The 19080-nt window shown below is 41.5% G+C and overlaps 1 protein-coding gene across 2 annotated transcripts in view; it reads right to left on the bottom strand.

The window, feature by feature from the left end:
• Positions 1 to 19080, bottom strand: part of LOC128685817 (ras-related protein Rab-23-like) — a 90582-nt gene that overhangs the window by 25007 nt on the left and 46495 nt on the right. For both annotated transcript variants that reach the window (XM_053772495.2, XM_053772496.2), the window contains exons 3-4: positions 15470 to 15591; positions 4614 to 4776 (exon numbers count right to left, since the gene is read on the bottom strand). In XM_053772495.2, coding sequence (XP_053628470.1) covers positions 4614 to 4776; positions 15470 to 15591 — 285 coding nt within the window. The remainder of the gene's footprint in view (positions 1 to 4613; positions 4777 to 15469; positions 15592 to 19080) is intronic.

Raw genomic sequence — 19080 nt, 5'->3', positions numbered from 1 at the left:
GGGGGGATATAGTGTTGGAGTGGTTGGTACTTTTGTTTAATAAATGTATGAAAGAGGGGAAGGTACCTAGGGATTGGCAGAGAGCATGTATAGTCCCTTTATATAAAGGGAAAGGGGACAAAGGAGACTGTAAAAATTATAGAGGAATAAGTTTACTGAGTATACCAGGAAAAGTGTACAGTAGGGTTATAACTGAAAGAATTAGAGGTAAGACAGAATGTAGGATTGCAGATGAGCAAGGAGGTTTCAGAGTGGGTAGGGGATGTGTAGATCAAGTGTTTACATTGAAGCATATATGTGAACAGTATTTAGATAAAGGTAGGGAAGTTTTTATTGCATTTATGGATTTAGAAAAGGCATATGATAGAGTGGATAGAGGAGCAATGTGGCAGATGTTGCAAGTATATGGAACAGGTGGTAAGTTATTAAATGCTGTAAAGAGTTTTTATGAGGATAGTGAGGCTCAGGTTAGGGTGTGTAGAAGAGAGGGAGACTACTTCCCGGTAAAAGTAGGTCTTAGACAGGGATATGTAATGTCACCATGGTTGTTTAATAAATATATATATATAAATATAAATAAATAAATATATACAGGAAGGCCCCGCTTTACGGCGTTTCACTTTACGGCGTTCCGCTAATACGGACATTTCAAATTATGACCAAAACTCACTATACGGCTCCCCCCACCTGACTTTCTAATACAGTCACCGTGCCCCACCCTGTTTGTTTACATTCTCCATGAGCTCAGTAAGCACTAAGTCTCTCCATTTTGTCTGGAAACTCCAAAATTTCAAATGTTTTTAAAAGTTATTTCATATTTTATATATACTCTGATAATTATACTTATGTATACCTGTACCTAAATAAACTTACATACATCGAGTCATTTAAATGTCGTATATTACGTTAATATACACATTTTCATTAATCCATCCATGATATTTTTTTCAAAATTATATAATAAACACGATGCATAACATATAAATAAGATAAATACACCCCACAGTAGAATAAATAAACATAAATGTGAGATGTGAGCAGACGACTTCCACAAGTGACGCCATAATAACAATAGTCACCGAGTCTCATTAAATGTCGTATATTACGGTAATATACACATTTTCATTAATCCATCCATGATATTTTTTTCAAAATTATATAATAAACACGATGCATAACATATAAATAAGATAAATACACCCCACAGTAGAATAAATAAACATAAATGTGAGATGTGAGCAGACGACTTCCACAAGTGACGCCATAATAACAATAGTCACCGAGTCTCATTAAATGTCGTATATTACGGTAATATACACATTTTCATTAATCCATCCATGATATTTTTTTCAAAATTATATAATAAACACGATGCATAACATATAAATAAGATAAATACACCCCACAGTAGAATAAATAAACATAAATGTGAGATGTGAGCAGACGACTTCCACAAGTGACGCCATAATAACAATAGTCACCGAGTCTCATTAAATGTCGTATATTACGGTAATATACACATTTTCATTAATCCATCCATGATATTTTTTTCAAAATTATATAATAAACACGATACATAACATAAAAAGATGATAAATACACCCCACAATAGAATAAATAAACATAAATATAAGATGTGGGAGCCTGGTTTGTTTACATAACTCTGCGCCTGTTACCTCTCATGTACTCATTCTTTCTCTCTCTCATTTATTCGTTTTATCTCATTTACTTACTCCTGACCCTACATTAAGACTACAAATATTTTAAGGTAAGTAATGAGTGAACTGTATATACATTTTATCGCTCTGGGATGCTTAAATATCATAGAATAGTATGTGTGGGTGGGGTGGCCTGGTAAGGTAGCCTGGCTGATTACCATACATACCACACTTGATTTCTTACAATAAATACTACTTGTCTCACCCTAGATTAAGACTATAAATATTTTAAGGTAAGTAATGAGTGCACTATGTGTGTATTGTACTTTTTTATTGTTTTTTGATGCCTGGTTCTATTGCTAACATAATATATGTTAGTGTAAACTTGTTATCTAGTGTTTGTATGCATTTGTAAGTGGAAAAAAAGGGTGTTCCACTTTACAGCGGTTTCCGCTTTACGGCGGTAGCCTGGAACCTAACCCGCCGTATAAGTGGGGCCTTCCTGTACATATATATATATATATATATATACATATATACATATATATATACATATATATATATATATATATATATGGATATCAAATTGGGGAGGAGGAATATGGAAGAAGTGAATGTTTTCAGATACTTGGGAGTTGACGTGTCGGCGGATGGATTTGTGAAGGATGAGGTTAATAATAGAATTGATGAGGGAAAAAAGGTGAGTGGTGCATTGAGGTATATGTGGAGTCAAAAAACATTATCTATGGAGGCAAAGAAGGGAATGTATGAAAGTATAGTAGTACCAACACTCTTATATGGATGTGAAGCTTGGGTGGTAAATGCAGCAGCGAGGAGACGGTTGGAGGCAGTGGAGATGTCCTGTCTAAGGGCAATGTGTGGTGCAAATATTATGCAGAAAATTCAGAGTGTGGAAATTAGGAGAAGGTGTGGAGTTAATAAAAGCATTAGTCAGAGGGCAGAAGAGGGGTTGTTGAGGTGGTTTGGTCATTTAGAGAGAATGGATCAAAGTAGAATGACATGGAAAGCATATAAATCTAAAGGGGAAGGAAGGAGGGGTAGGGGTCGTCCTCGAAAGGGTTGGAAAGAGGGGGTAAAGGAGGTTTTGTGGGCGAGGGGCTTGGACTTCCAGCAAGCGTGCATGAGCGTGTTAGATAGGAGTGAATGGAGACGAATGATACTTGGGACCTGACGATCTGTTGGAGTGTGAGCAGGGTAATATTTAGTGAAGGGATTCAGGGAAACCGGTTATTTTCATATAGTCGGACTTGAGTCCTGAAAATGGGAATTACAATGCCTGCACTTTAAAGGAGGGGTTTGGGATATTGGCAGTTTGGAGGGATATGTTGTGTATCTTTATGCATATATGCTTCTAAACTGTTGTATTCTGAGCACCTCTGCAAAAACTGATAATGTGTGAGTGTGGTGAAAGTGTTGAATGATGATGAAAGTATTTTCTTTTGGGGGATTTTCTTTCTTTTTTGGGTCACCCTGCCTCGGTGGGAGACGGCCGACTTGTTGAGAAAAAAAAAAATATACATACATACATACATACATACATACATACATACACACATACACACACACATACATACACACACACACACATACATACATTGGACCCTCCCTTTTCGTTGGGCTCTGTTTTCACTCATATCAATTATGGCCGATTTTTTCTGTAAAAATATTGGCTCAGTTTTCGTTGCTCTCCTCAATCTCTTCGGTGGTACGGTACAGGTCTGAGTGCGCCGCTCACATAACCTACCACAAACGCATCCTGAGGCAGTGTTGCTTTCTTTATGGTTGAGTGAACATTACCCTGTAAGTTGATACAAATTATTTCATAATAATTCATTGTTTCTTGCACTTGTTTATTCTGTGTGACTGCTAAATAACCCACCATGAGCCCAAACGAACCTGCTAGTGCCAGTCCTTTGGTAAAGAAGGTAAGAATCACGATAGAATTAAAGAAAGTGTAGAAAAATACAAAAGTGGTGGTGGTAGTGATGGTGGTAGTGGTTGTGATGGTGGTAGTGATGGTAGAGGATGGTAGTGATGGTGGTAGTGATGGTGGTAGAGGGTGGTAGTGATGGTGGTAGAGGGTGGTAGTGATGGTGGTAGTGATGGTGGTAGTGACATGATATCTGAAGTCCTTATGAAAGGAGATTCCCTTTCCAAACAATAACCTCACTTCCCTCTCCCCTCCTCCTTGTCTATCATACACCACGAGTCTTCAGTAAAGGTAAGCATCATGTTGTTGTTTTATACTTGATTTCTCATTCTTGTCTGTATGAAAATCTATATTTAATGTATAAAAAAATATTTTGTGTTAATACTTCTGGGTTGCTGGAATGGATTAATTAAATTTACATTATTTCTTATGGGGTAAATGGTTTCGGTTTTAGTCGATTTCACATTTCGTCAGACTCTTTGGAACGAATTAACAATAAAAAGTGAGGGTCCACTGTACATATACATATATATACATACACCCTCTCCTCACTTTGCAACATGCTCGTTTACCGACACCTCAGACTTATGACGGGCTCTCTGACCAGTATTCATGCCCAAATAATGCATATTAGAGCTGATTTCCTCTCTTCTCTATTTCAATATACACAGCACTGAGCCTTGGTGATAAAATTATTCACATTAATGCATATCTTTCTTCTTCTTTCAACAAACCGGCTGTATCCCACAGAAGTAGGGTGGCCCAAAAAGCAAAACAAAAGTGTATCTTTTCAACTTCAGTAATGTATACAGGAAAAGGGGTTACTAGCCCCTTGCTCCCGGCATTTTAGTTGCCTCTTATGACACGCATGGCTTACGGAGGAAGAATTCTGTTCCACTGCCCCATGGAGAATTAATAGATATATAAACACTAATTATGAAAAAAAGCTGTGTTTAATCATCTTAGCTGAAAAACAGAGGAACTTCAAGCTTTTGGAGACTTGCCTTTTTTTTCCACTTATTGATGGCAACGAAGGAGTCTCTGTCTGTGGTGGAGAAGGCAAGGACGCAGGCCTGGGCACCGCGGTAATAGGCTTTAGTGATGGCATCAAATTCCTCCTGACCCGCTGTGTCCCATAACATAAGTCGCACCTCTTCCTCCTCCACCCTGCAATTATGATTTGTAATTACACTACCTTTTAGAAATTACACTAGTACATAAGACAGGAGGAACATTGCAGTAGGCCTATTGACTCATACTGGGCAGGTCCTTTGCAAATTCAACCCACTGACAGAATATTTGCCCAACCCATTTTCAATGCTACTCAAGCAATAAGTTTTGATAAATCTACTTACTCATGTGCAAATCCCACTCAAATCCAACCCCTCTCACTCATGTATTTATCCAGCCTAAATTTGAAACTATCCAAGGTTTTAGCTTCAATATTATTATTATTATTATTATAATCAAGGGGAAGCGCTAAACCCGTAGGATTATACAGCGCCTGGGGGGGGGGGAATGTGGAAGGCATTCAGGCTTAATTTGGGGAACTGGAGCACAGATCCAATTCCCTAAATCAAGAGCCCCTTATCAACATCAAAGAACCTTCCCTGAGGGGTTAGCTTCAATAACCCTACTAGGCAGACTGTTCCACTCATCAACTACCCTATTTCCAAACCAGCACTTTCCTAATTCCTTTCTAAATCTAAACTTATCTAATTTGAATCCATTATTGTAGGTTCTCTCTTTGAGGGGTATCCTCAAGACCTTATTTATATCCCCTTTATTAATACCCATCTTCCACTTGTACACTTCTATCATGTCTTCCCTCATTCTTTGTCTTACAAGTGAACGTAATTTAAGGGACTTAAATTTTTTTTTTTTATACGAAAGATTTCTAATGCTATGTATTAATTTTGTCATTCTTTGCTGAATGTTTTCTAATGAATTTATATCCATTCTGCAATATGGAGACCAGAACTGAGCTGTGTAATCTAGGTGAAGCATTACTAATGATGTATAAAACTGTAGTATAACTGCTGGACTTCTAGTGCTTACACTTCTTGATACAAATCCCAGTAATCTGTTTGCCTCATTATGTATGCTTAGGCACTGCCGTCTTGGTTTAAGGTTGCTGCGTACCATAACTCCCAAGTCCTTTTTGCATTCTGTATGGCTAAGTTCTGCATTATTTAGTTTATAAGTGTTTGGGTTATGAACACTACTGAGCTTCAGAGCTTTGCATTTATCTACATCTGCCATTTTTTCTGACCGCAAACAGTTTGTCTAAATTCTCCTGAAGTTCCATGACATCTATTCAATTCAATTCAATTCAAGTTTATTCTCTATACGGGTTACAATGTGGGGTTTACAGGTTTTGGGTATTGTGTGGTTTACATGTTATAAAATACTAATTACAGAGGGGGCCACTAGGACACCTAGCATGGCTAGGCATTTCGAGCAGACTTAGATTAAATCTTAACATTAAATCCTTACAGATTATGGTATTAAGGCTAAGCGACTACATCATAATTTGAGAGTTTAGCAATGTGAATGCTTTTGTTTTGGCACAATACAAGGTGTCTATATTGGAGTATCATAGGCAAACTTATGACTAGTTAGGATTTATTATTTTAAGATTAGTATTTCTGGGTTTATAGTCAGTGGGTGAATGAGTGTAATTGTGAACCACCAGATGGTTATCATGTAGTTAGTTGTCGGGGTGGATCAGGGAGATAAGATGTTTTCTAACTGTAGTTTTGAAAGTGATGAATGTGTCTGCAGTTCTAGAGTTTTCAGGTAGGGTGTTCCAGATTTTAGGTCCTTTGAAATACATTGAATTTTTGTAAAGGTTTAGTCGAACACAGGGAATGTCATAGAGATGTTTGTGTCTGGTGTTATGCCTGTGGATCCTGTCACAACTATCAAGAAAGCATTTTAGGTCAAGGTTAATATTGGAATTTAAGGTCCTGTAGATATAGATTGCACAGTAGTAAGTGTGGATGTTCTGAACAGGGAGTAAGTTTAGATCTATGAAGAGTGGGGGGGGTGTGTTGCCAGGGATGGGATTTAGTGATTATTCTTACTGCGGCTTTTTGTTGGGTTATTATTGGCTTAAGGTGTGTTGCTGCAGTTGAACCCCAAGCACAGATAGCATAGGTGAGGTATGGATATATAAGTGAATGGTATAGTGTGAGAAGGGCAGTTTGTGGTACGTATTATCGTATCTTGGAGAGGATCCCCACCATTTTGGATACTCTTTTTGTTGTGTTGGATATGGGTGCTGAAATTTAGGTTGTTGTCGAGGTATAGGCCAAGGAATTTGCCCTCATGTCTGGCAATTACAGTGTTGTCGACCTTAATGTTAAGCTGCGCAACACCTGCTCTGTTACCAAACATAATATGGTAGGTTTTGCCAGTGTTAAGTGTAAGTTTATTGGCTGTCATCCAAGTCGATATTTTGAGCAGCTCCTCGTTAACAATGGTGTTGAGGGTGGCAAGATTAGGGTGGGAGATGACATAAGTCGTGTCGTCAGCAAAGAGAATGGGTTTCAGGTGTTGGGATATGTCTGGAAGATCATTGATGTAAATGAGGAAGAGCAGGGGTCCAAGGACACTTCCCTGCGGAACTCCAGTATCAAGTGGCTGTATTGATGAGGCTGTGTCTTTAATGGTGACATACTGATACCTATTAGAAAGGTAGGATTTAAAATATGCAAGTGCATGGCCTCTTATACCATAGTGGTCAAGTTTGTGGAGTCGGATGCCATGGTCTACTGTGTCAAACGCTTTTCTTAGGTCAATAAAAATTCCTAGCGGATATTCCTTATTTTCCAATGCTGTGTAAAGCAGGTCTAGCATTTTTATAATTGCATCATTAGTGCTTTTATTTTTCCTGAATCCAAATTGGCAGGGGTTGAATATGTTTTGTGACGTTATAAATGAATATAGTCTCCTGTGCACGAGTTTCTCGAAGATTTTGGATAGCAATGGTAAGTTTGATATTGGCTTATAGTTGTTTACGTCTGTAGGGTCACCACCTTTATGTATCGGTGTAACCCTTGCTGTCTTGAACAGTGTCGGGAAAGTGCTAGTTTCTAGTGACTTGTTAAAAAGTAATGTAATAGCATGCGAAAGGACATGGGCCGCTCGCTTGTACAATAATGGTGGGATGTGAGACGATTCCCCCCCCCCAAGTTATTTTTACCTGGAGTTTACCTGGAGAGAGTTCCGGGGGTCAACGCCCCCGCGGCCCGGTCTGTGACCAGGCCTCCTGGTGGATCAGAGCCTGATCAACCAGGCTGTTACTGCTGGCTGCACGCAAACCAACATATGAGCCACAGCCCGGCTGGTCAGGAACCGACTTTAGGTGCTTGTCCAGTGCCAGCTTGAAGACTGCCAGGGGTCTGTTGGTAATCCCCCTTATGTATGCTGGGAGGCAGTTGAACAGTCTCGGGCCCCAGACACTTATTGTATGGTCTCTTAACGTGCTAGTGACACCCCTGCTTTTCATTGGGGGGATGTTGCATCGTCTGCCAAGTCTTTTGCTTTCGTAGTGAGTGATTTTCGTGTGCAAGTTCGGTACTAGTCCCTCTAGGATTTTCCAGGTGTATATAATCATGTATCTCTCCCGCCTGCGTTCCAGGGAATACAGTTTTAGGAACCTCAAGCGCTCCCAGTAATTGAGGTGTTTTATCCCCGTTATGCACGCCGTGAAGGTTCTCTGTACATTTTCTAGGTCAGCAATTTCACCTGCCTTGAAAGGTGCTGTTAGTGTGCAGCAATATTCCAGCCTAGATAGAACAAGTGACCTGAAGAGTGTCATCATGGGCTTGGCCTCCCTAGTTTTGAAGGTTCTCATTATCCATCCTGTCATTTTTCTAGCAGATGCGATTGATACAATGTTATGGTCCTTGAAGGTGAGATCCTCCAACATGATCACTCCCAGGTCTTTGACGTTGGTGTTTCGCTCTATTTTGTGGCCAGAATTTGTTTTGTACTCTGATGAAGATTTAATTTCCTCGTGTTTACCATATCTGAGTAGTAATAGAAATTTCTCATCGTTGAACTTCATATTGTTTTCTGCAGCCCACTGAAAGATTCGGTTGATGTCCGCCTGGAGCCTTGCAGTGTCTGCAATGGAGGACACTGTCATGCAGATTCGGGTGTCATCTGCAAAGGAAGACACGGTGACTTTATGATCGCGGTGACTTCCGTGGGCTCAGTTGGTACAAGATAGAAGGAATTTGAGAAATTCCCATCTAGGTAGTCCCTGGCACGGGCATTGGTACGTGGGATTTTACTGGCGAGATTAGATCTTATGTTTGAGAAGAAGTCATTTATCTTGTTAGCTGTATCAGTGGGATGCAGTGGTGTTTCATGAGGTTTAGTTAGAACAATATTCTTGTTTTTTTTTCAGTTTGTGGGTCCCCAGAATCTGGGAAAGTGTTTTCCAGGTCTTTTTTATATCTCCTCTTGTGTCAGTGAATTTGCTGGAGTAGTACAGTTGTTTGGCTTTCTTTATTAATTTGGTGAGAACTGTTGAATATTGTTTAAGAATATCTTTGTGTATTAAGCCCTGTCTATATTGCTTTTCATATTGGTGTTTCTTATCAATGGATTTCAGAATGCTGCTGGTTAGCCATGGGCAACCAAGCCGTTTATTCATGATCTGTTTCGTTTTTATAGGACAATGTTGTATAGTCTAAGTACGTATTTTGTTAAGAAAAATGTCTGTCCAATCGTCAATACTAATGTTTGTTAAGAGGAAGGTTGGGTAGTGGTCAATAGTGCTGTCTGTGATTATCCCTGATTTAAGGGGGCTAGTATATTGGCCCATATTTGGTCTATTATGGTTGCACTTGTCTCAGTCAGCCTGGTTGGTTTAGTTATTGTTGGTATGAGAAGAGTGTTGTTCATATTGTTGATGAAAGCAGTTACAGTCTGATCATCAGGTAGGCCAAGGTTGATATTGAAGTCTCCAGCTAAGAGAAGGTGGTGCTTGTTCATTTGTCTGTTTGTTATTAGTGACTTTAGATTCTCACTGAAGTTTGGGATGTCTGACTGACTCAATTATCCTGCCTATCTTTGTGTCATCAGCAAATTTGCTCATCATCATCTTTCAACAAACTGGCCATATCTCACTAAGGCAGGGTGGCCCCCCCCCCCAAAAAAAAAATGAAAGTCTCTCCTTTTAAATTTAGTAATATAAACAGGAGAAGGGGTTACTAGCTCTTTGTTCCTGGCATTTTAGTCGCCTCTTATGACACGCATGGCTTATGGAGGAAGAATTTTGTTCCACTTCCCCATGGAGATAAGAAATAAACAAGAACTAGTAAGAAAATAGAAGAAAACCCAGAGGGGTGTGTATATATGCTTGTACATGTAGTGCGACCCAAGTGTAAGTAAAAACGTACCTGACATCTTGCATGTCTATGAGACAATAAAAAGACACCAGCAGTCCTACCATCTTGTAAAACAATTACAGGCTTCCGTTTTACACTCAGTTGGCAGGACAGTACCTCCCTGGGCGGTTGCTGTCTACCAACCTACTACCTAGATTTAGCTTTTCTTATCCCCTTTTTAACCACCTTAATGTGAATATACTGATACACCTATAAATTCCTTTCTCCTACCCTGAAAGATGTTCGAGCCTATTATTCATAAATTTCGGGTCATTTCTATTCGATCTTATTTCTTCATACAGAATAAATGTTCTTTGGGCAGCATGTAGTGTTTAGAAAGCTGACATATTGATAGCTCTCTTCATTACCCCAGTCCACAGGTGATAGGCATTCTCTAAGCCCATTGTAATCTAAGCAAAAATCTGGGACTGTTACTGAGCTATCCTTACTATTATATTCCCATTCAATGCTAAAGGTAACTGATTTGTAGTTGTTTGTGCCAAGGTCTTCTGTAATTTCTAAATTAACAAGGGTTTCCTTGTTTGCCAGAATTAAGTCAAGCAGGTTATTTTCCCTTGTAGGTTCTGTAACAAACTGCTTTGAAAAACAATTTGAACTACCTTTAAGAAGTCGTTAGACATTAAGTTCCTGGTCAAGGAATTCCAATCAATCTGACTAAAGTTAAAGTCCCCTAGAATTACTACATTATCGTGCCTTGTGGCCCTAACAATTTCTTCCCAAAGTAGTCTCCCTTGGTCCCTATCCATGTTTGGGGGGACAGTATATCACGCCTAAAATAAACTTTACATGTGTTATTTCAGACTTCATACCCATTTTTATGCAACAATTCAAGTGATCTTGGATATACAGGGCCACCCCACCCCCCTTCTGATACTTTTGTTTACTTGGAACAATTTAAAACCTGGAATGTGGCATTCAGCAGGCATGTCCCAATTTTTCATATTAAACCATGTTTCAGTTATGACAAATACAACAATGTTACCTGCACTTGCAACTAATCTCAACTCATCTATCTTATGTCTAGCACTATGCCTATTAGTATAATATAAATTTAGAAACCCTCCCTTCTCTTTTAACTTCCTGCTCATTTCTTTTCCTCCTAGAGGGACTAGTACCGAACTTGCACACGAAAATCACCCACTACGAAAGCAAAAGACTTGGCAGACGATGCACCATCCCCCCAATGAAAAGCAGGGGTGTCACTAGCACGTTAAGAGACCATACAATAAGTGTCAGGGGCCCGAGACTGTTCAACTGCCTCCCAGCACACATAAGGGGGATTACCAACAGACCCCTGGCAGTCTTCAAGCTGGCACTGGACAAGCACCTAAAGTCAGTTCCGGATCAGCCGGGCTGTGGCTCGTATGTTGGTTTGCGTGCAGCCAGCAGCAACAGCCTGGTTGATCAGGCTCTGATCCACCAGGAGGCCTGGTCTCAGACCGGGCCGCGGGGGCGTTGACCCCCGGAACTCTCTCCAGGTAAACTCCAGTATTCCTATTACTGTCCTTATCACCTAGTGTGACTGGCTTTCCAGTATTCACCAATAATTCTACCTCATTCTGCCTATAACTGATTTCCCTAAAACTAAAACTATCTCTACCCTGAGAATTCACTGCTATCCCACAAACATCCATACCACTATTTCTAGTTTAAAGCCCTAACAGCTCCCTCCACTGCATTAGCCAGTGCCCCCCCACCCCAAGCCTTTGTAAGTGAACCCTGTCCCTGGCATACATGTCATTTCGGCCGTAGAAAAGGTCCCAGTTGTTTATGAAAGTTTCTGCATTTTCCTTACAATGTCTGTCCAGCCAGCAATTGACAACAGTTGCCCTGGACAACCATTCATTCCCAACTCCTCACCTTGGCAAAATGTCACATATCACAGGGCTCCCACCCTTCTTCCCAATTATCTCTATTGCTGTCCTATACCTGCTAATCAGGTCCTCTCTCCTACATCGAATCAGGTCATCACTCCAATGTTAAATTACCTATTGGAGTGGAGGCTGAGCTTTATCTCTTGTCTCTTAACTTCCAAATGATGGACTTATAATAGCCCTCTTATTTATTCTGTGAACCTCTTCATAATGTGTGTACCTCAGTTCACTAACCAACTTTAGTATATCCTCACCATAGCGAACCTCAAGTGGAGGGGATCACCAGAGCAAACCTCAAGTGGAGGGGTTCCTGTGTTAGCCACTCCAGATAACCCAAGAAAGTCAGTGCATCATCGAGGATTGTCTGTCTTATTTCCATTGGGGTCCTCAGTCTTGTCCCCCAAGATGCGACCCATGCCAGTCGACTATCTACCCCGCCAGGAATCGAACCCGGGCCCTCCGTATGTGAAGTGAGGGCTTTGCCAGAGAGGCCATGGGGTCACTTGTGAACCTCAGTGGAGGGGATCACCATAGTGAACCTCGGTGGAGGGGATCACCATAGTGAACCTCGGTGGAGGGGATCACCATAGTGAACCTCGGTGGAGGGGATCACCATAGTGAACCTCGGTGGAGGGGATCACCATAGTGAACCTCCGTGGAGGGGATCACCATAGTGAACCTCGGTGGAGGGGATCACCATAGTGAACCTCGGTGGAGGGGATCACCATAGTGAACCTCGGTGGAGGGGATCACCATAGTGAACCTCAGTGGAGGGGATCACCATAGTGAACCTCAGTGGGGAGGAGAGATCACTATAGTAAACAATATGTAATATACCACCAGTGCTTCATGGCTCCAAAATTAAGAAGAATAAGAGTGTTCTGAATAACAGTGTCTCGCAATTAGTAAATGGAGGAACCTTCACCACTCCTTGCACTTCATGTCCAACAAAGGTTTAGTGCTTCACATACATGTAATAATCTGAAATATAGTGATCTGTTTTAATGTAGATTAATCAGGAGGTTGGCTGTGCTTCCCTATCCACACACCTACCCTAGTAGCTACTCTTTCAGACACAGTGCCCATTATAACTTGCCACTGATGCCCTGTAACACTTGTCACTGCCTCGTCCATACCATTTAAATTTATTACATCAATATGCAAAAGGAAACAGCGAGATGAGCACACTACTATCATTAACTACTGTTGCTAACTATCCCTGTGGATTTTAATACTACTACCACCACCACCACTACTACTACTACTACAATACTAGTACTCCCTCCTCCCGTTCTACCACTCCTGCCCCCTTCTCATACATTTTGGCTCTATCGTGCTTCTTAATGTCATTACCACACCCCCGGCCTAACCGGCAGAAGCTTTTACTTTTCCCTACACCTGCAAACAAGAACACCATGTTTGCCAAAGAACTCCACCTTTGACTGCAATGGAATTGTAAAATACGTCTCTGTTGCCTCCATACAAGTTCACACCACAACAAGTTCAAAATTTTGTGAAGCAATTCATTGACGACTTCGGCAAACGAAACATTTAGAAAATTTAAGAACGGGTCATTTGAATTTTCACAGTAAACTGAACTTCACCAGCCATCAAGTGCTCTGCTGCTGGCAGTTTCAATGACTGAAAACACCTTTCTCTGATGCTATTCTTCACCTATCTTCTTCTTCTATTGGGTTTCAGGGCCACTGACAGCATACGCCGTATTCTTCACCTATTTACACTCCCTTCCTCTCTCCGTACCCGAGAGTGATATACCAAATGTACTTCTCTGGCTAGTTAATAGTCCAAGTCGGACTGAATCGTTGCCATAAATTTGTTTCCTATGTGTGGGTTATTTATGTACCGAGATGAACACACTTGTAAATATATTTTATTATTTATACCGTTGGAGTAAAATGCCCTTCTCACACTATACCACTCACTTATTTATCCATACCTCACCTATGCTATTTGTGCTTGGGGATCAACTGCAGCAACACACCTAAAGCCAATAATAACCCAACAAAAAGCTGCAGTAAGAATAATCACTAAATCCCATCCCTGGCAACACACCCCCCCCACTCTTCATAGATCTAAACTTACTCCCTGTTCAGTACATCCACACTTACTACTGTGCAATCTACATCTACAGGACCTTAAACTCCAATATCAACCTTGACCTAAAATACTTTCTTGATAGTTGTGACAGAACCCACAGGCATAACACCAGACACAAACATCTCTACGACATTCCCCATGTCCGACTAAACCTTTACAAAAATTCAATGTATGTCAAAGGCCCTAAAATCTGGAACACCCTACCTGAGAACTCTAGAACTGCAGACACATTCATCACCTTCAAAACTACCATTAGAAAACATCTTATCTCCCTGATAAACCCCATCAACTAACTACACGAATACCACCTGGTGGTTCACACTTACACTCACTCACCCATTTGACCATAAACAGAAATATTAATCTCAATCTTAAAATAATGAATCCTATGATACTCCAATACTGAAACTATGTACTGTGCCAAAACAAAAGCATTCACAGTGCTAAACTCACAAACTAGTATTTAGTCACTTAGCCATAATACCAACTTACCTCATAATTTGTAATATTTTAAAATAAAGAATTAAACTAAGTCTGCCCGAAATGCCTAGCCATGCTAGGCGTTCTAGTGGTACACTCTGTAATCATTATTTAACTACATGTAAACCACACAACAACCAAATTCTGTAAATTCAACATTGTAATCTTTATAGAGAATAAACTTTGAATTGAACTGAATTGAAAGATAGATCTAAAGAAAAACTTCTTAAGGGAGATAATCGATGGAAAAGAGAAAGTAGCAGCAGTATTGGTGAAAAGCACGCTAAAGAAATTTAAATGTACATATTTAAATTTTAGTGATAAATTCTAAAGTAAAGTTGAGAAGCTCATAATAGTTAATGTATACATCCTACAATTCCCCGGCGATGAGACTTTGAGCTAAGAAATTGGATCTATTGTCCCTTGGACTGGACCTGATTGCCTCCCATTCTTCCCAGGCATTGTATGATCACCAACGGGTTTAGTGCTCCTCCCATGAATATAAAGTTATCAGATCGTATAAATGTGATTGTGAAAAAATGTATGCTACACTAGCAAAATATAAAATAACTGTTAAATATATGGACGGAGAAATGTTTTAAAAATGTTGCTGAAAAATGCTATTTAAAATATTATTTACAATACATAGTAGGCCAAAGTTGGAATATGCAGAAGTCGTGTGGTTCACACCCAGTGGTACAGCCAGGGGGCTGGGGGAAGGAAATGGGCTAAAGAAAGCTGAAGCATCCACAGCCAAATACATTTTTTTTCAATGGCAAATTATCACTGCATTATATATGACCAATGACCACAAAAGGACTATAGTTTAATCAATTTTACATACTGGAAATTATGTTTTTAAAGACTATTTCTTTGATTTTTCAGATGGATGGAACACCAAGCGCCTAGTTGCTCCTGTAGCTATAAAAGGGAATATCTATCTCCCATACACACAAAACTCACTTTATCTGCCTCTCGAGGAAGTCGACACCGATGGTCTTCTTGTAGTCCTTAGTGAAGGAACCCTTGCAGTATCTCTGTATCATAGATGACTTGCCTACCGCACCGTTCCCGACGATCACCACCTGTAATACAAGTGTTCACCTTTGTATCATCAGTAACATGAAGTTCTTCTCTAACACCCGTAACAACACTCAGGTGTAACAACACAATGTTGACATTTTGTTGCTGTGGGGATAGAGGTGGGTTGACTGGAGTGGAGGTAGAAGTGGGTTGACCGGAGTGAGGGTAGAGGTGGGTTGACTGGAGTCTGGTACTGGATAGAGGTAACATGTACGTGTATTTTTCTGCAAAATTGGATACATCAGCAGTGTGCTGCTACCCTATTCTATATAATAGTTAAGAATGGAACAATAACTAGCCATCTTCATACCAGACATAGACAGAGATATACATCACAGCACCGTATCATCCTTTGCGGATGATACTAGGATCTGCATGAGGCTGTCATCTGCTGAGGACGCGGTTAACCTCCAAGAAGATATAAACAAAATTTTCCAGTGGGCAACGGTAAACAATATGATGTTCAATGAGGACAAATTCCAACTACTCCGTTACGGAAAACTGGAGGAGATAATAACTAGAACAGAGTATACTACAGACTCTGGCCATACAATAGAGCGGAAACATAATGTAAGGGACCTGGGAGTAGTAATGTCTGAGGATCTCACTTTCAAGGATCACAACAGTGCCACGATCGCACGTGCAAAGAAAATGATAGGATGGATAATGAGAACGTTCAAAACGAGAGATGCCAAGCCAATGATGATCCTTTTCAAATCACTTGTTCTCTCTAGGCTGGAATACTGCTGTACATTAACATCTCCATTCAAAGCAGGTGAAATCGCAGATCTAGAGAGTGTACAGAGATCCTTTACTGCACGTATAAGTTCTGTCAAGCACCTTAACTACTGGGAACGCTTGGAAGCACTTGACTTGTACTCGTTGGAACGCAGGAGGGAGAGATATATCATAACCTACACTTGGAAAATCCTGGAAGGAATGGTCCCAAATCTGCACACAGAAATCACTCCCTACGAAAGTAAAAGACTGGGCAGGCGATGCAAAATGCCCCCAATTAAAATTAGGGGCATCATTGGTACACCATAAGTGTCCGGGGCCCAAGACTGCTCAACAGCCTCCCATCAAGCATTAGGGGAATTGCCAATAAACCCCTGGCTGCCTTCAAGAGAGAGCTGGACAGATACCTAAAGTCAGTGCCGGATCAGCCGGGCTGTGGCTCGTACGTTGGACTGCGTGCGGCCAGCAGTAACAGCCTAGTTGATCAGGCCCTGGTCCATCGGGAGGCCTGGTCGTGGACCGGGCCGCGGGGGCGTTGATCCCCGGAATAACCTCCAGGTATGTTTACCTGTCATATTCCATTACACAGGAGGGGGCTCTTATAAGATGTTGAAATGTGTTGTCCTGAGCTAAAAGATTTTAGTAGTGTAATGAGAATATTATCAATTATTCCAGCAAGGGTTCATCAAGTGTTGGAGTTTCAAAAGCTTCATTCCAGCATAGCTTAAGTTACTATCACTTGGGATTTGCCATCTCTCAGGATAGCCTATTCCATATACAGGAAAATTGAATTTTTTATGAAGACATTAATCCCAGGAAAGATTCTTCCCGTGGCCTGGTATCTAAAGCTCTCGCCTCAGTGTCCGTGGATCGAACCACGGACACTGTGCGAGGCGAGAGCACGGGTGAAAATACTGGGCGTGTTCATTTACACCTGTTGTCCCCGTTCACCTAGCAAGCAAGTAGGTACCTGGGTGCTAGTCGACTGGTGTAGGTCGCATCCTTGGGGGCAAGACTGAAAGCCCCAGTGGAAATAAGACAGTCCTAGATGACGCACTACTTTTGTTGGGTTATTCTGGGTGGTTAACCCTCCGGAGTTAAAAATCCTAACAAAATCTCATCTAGCTTGACTAAGAGTAGCGCGTCCCTCTTAAGATTAGCGCACAGAGGATCAAACATCCCCTGTTATACGCTGAATAACCCACACGGGTTCAGAGTTTCACAAATATATGTGATTTGTCACACACATTTGGTAATTCAGTTATTTTAAGTAAGAATATGGGGATAGAAATGGCAGGCGTGAAGCTAGAGGTGGGGTGGCAGGTATGGGCGGGGGGTAGAGGCGAGATTGAGAGACACTGGTGCAACATTTTAGAATCTTTATCAGTCCTTCCAGGCTGAGGGACTGATTACCTCATTCTCCTCATCTTTCTTCAATTTGTCGGTTTTCTAAATCATTACAACACAGAGGCGAAGTTTGTTGGGGAGCAGGTCTGCAGGTAGGGGTGAAGTGGCAGGTTTGGTGATGGCAAGCGTGGGGGTATAGGTGATGTGGCTGGTAGGGTACCAGGTTGGTCAGTAAGACACATAGGCAACAGGGTACCAGGTGTTTGGGGGATGATGCACCTCAGCAGGATCGCCGAATGCTTGGTGTTCAGTCATCCAAGTCCTACACTGCTCTTGATCCCTTACTCTTCTCATCCAGTCCTGAGACATAAGGAAGGAGCACCGCAGCAGGCCTGCTGGCCTATGCTCCACAGATCTAATATCCACTCATGTACTTGTCTTAACTATTTTTAAAGATACCCAAGGTTTCTGTTCTCGTTTACTATTCTCTTCTACCCCGGTCATGGGTCCCTTGTTCTCCTATCCCGGCCATGTGTCCCTTACTCTTCTACCCCGGCCATGGGTCCCTTACTCTTCTACCCCAGCCATGGGTCCCTTACTCTTCTACCCCGGCCATGGGTCCCTTACTCTTCTACCCCGGCCATGGGTCCCATACTCTTCTACCCCGGCCATGGGAGTGATCATGTCGGAGGATCTCACCTTCAAGGACCATAACATTGTATCAATCGCATCTGCTAGAAAAATGACAGGATGGATAATGAGAACCTTCAAAACTAGGGAGGCCAAGCCCATGATGACACTCTTCAGGTCACTTGTTCTATCTAGGCTGGAATATTGCTGCACACTAACAGCACCTTTCAAGGCAGGTGAAATTGCTGACCTAGAAAATGTACAGAGAACCTTCACGGCGCGCATAACGGAGATAAAACACCTCAATTACTGGGAGCGCTTGAGGTTCCTGAACCTGTATTCCCTGGAACGCAGGCGGGAGAGATACATGATTATATACACCTGGAAAATCCTAGAGGGATTAGTACCGAACTTGCACACGAAAATCACTCACTACGAAAGCAAAAGACTTGGCAGACGATGCAACATCCCCCAAATGAAAAGCACGGGTGTCACTAACACGTTAAGAGACCATACAATAAGTGTCAGGGGCCCGAGACTGTTCAACTGCCTCCCAGCATACATAAGGGGGATTACCAACAGACCCCTGGCAGTCTTCAAGCTGGCACTGGACAAGCACCTAAAGTCGGTTCCTGACTAGCCGGGCTGTGGCTCTTACGTTGGTTTGCGTGCAGCCAGCAGCAACAGCCTGCTTGATCAGGCTCTGATCCACCAGGAGGCCTGGTCACAGACCGGGCCGCGGAGGCGTTGACCCCCGGAACTCTCTCCAGGTAAAC

This window comes from Cherax quadricarinatus, chromosome 23 (genome assembly GCF_038502225.1).
Source record: "Cherax quadricarinatus isolate ZL_2023a chromosome 23, ASM3850222v1, whole genome shotgun sequence".
Classification (NCBI taxonomy): Eukaryota; Metazoa; Arthropoda; class Malacostraca; order Decapoda; family Parastacidae; genus Cherax; species Cherax quadricarinatus.
Note: the sequence above shows the minus strand (reverse complement) of the source record. Positions and strands in the feature narration are given on the sequence as shown.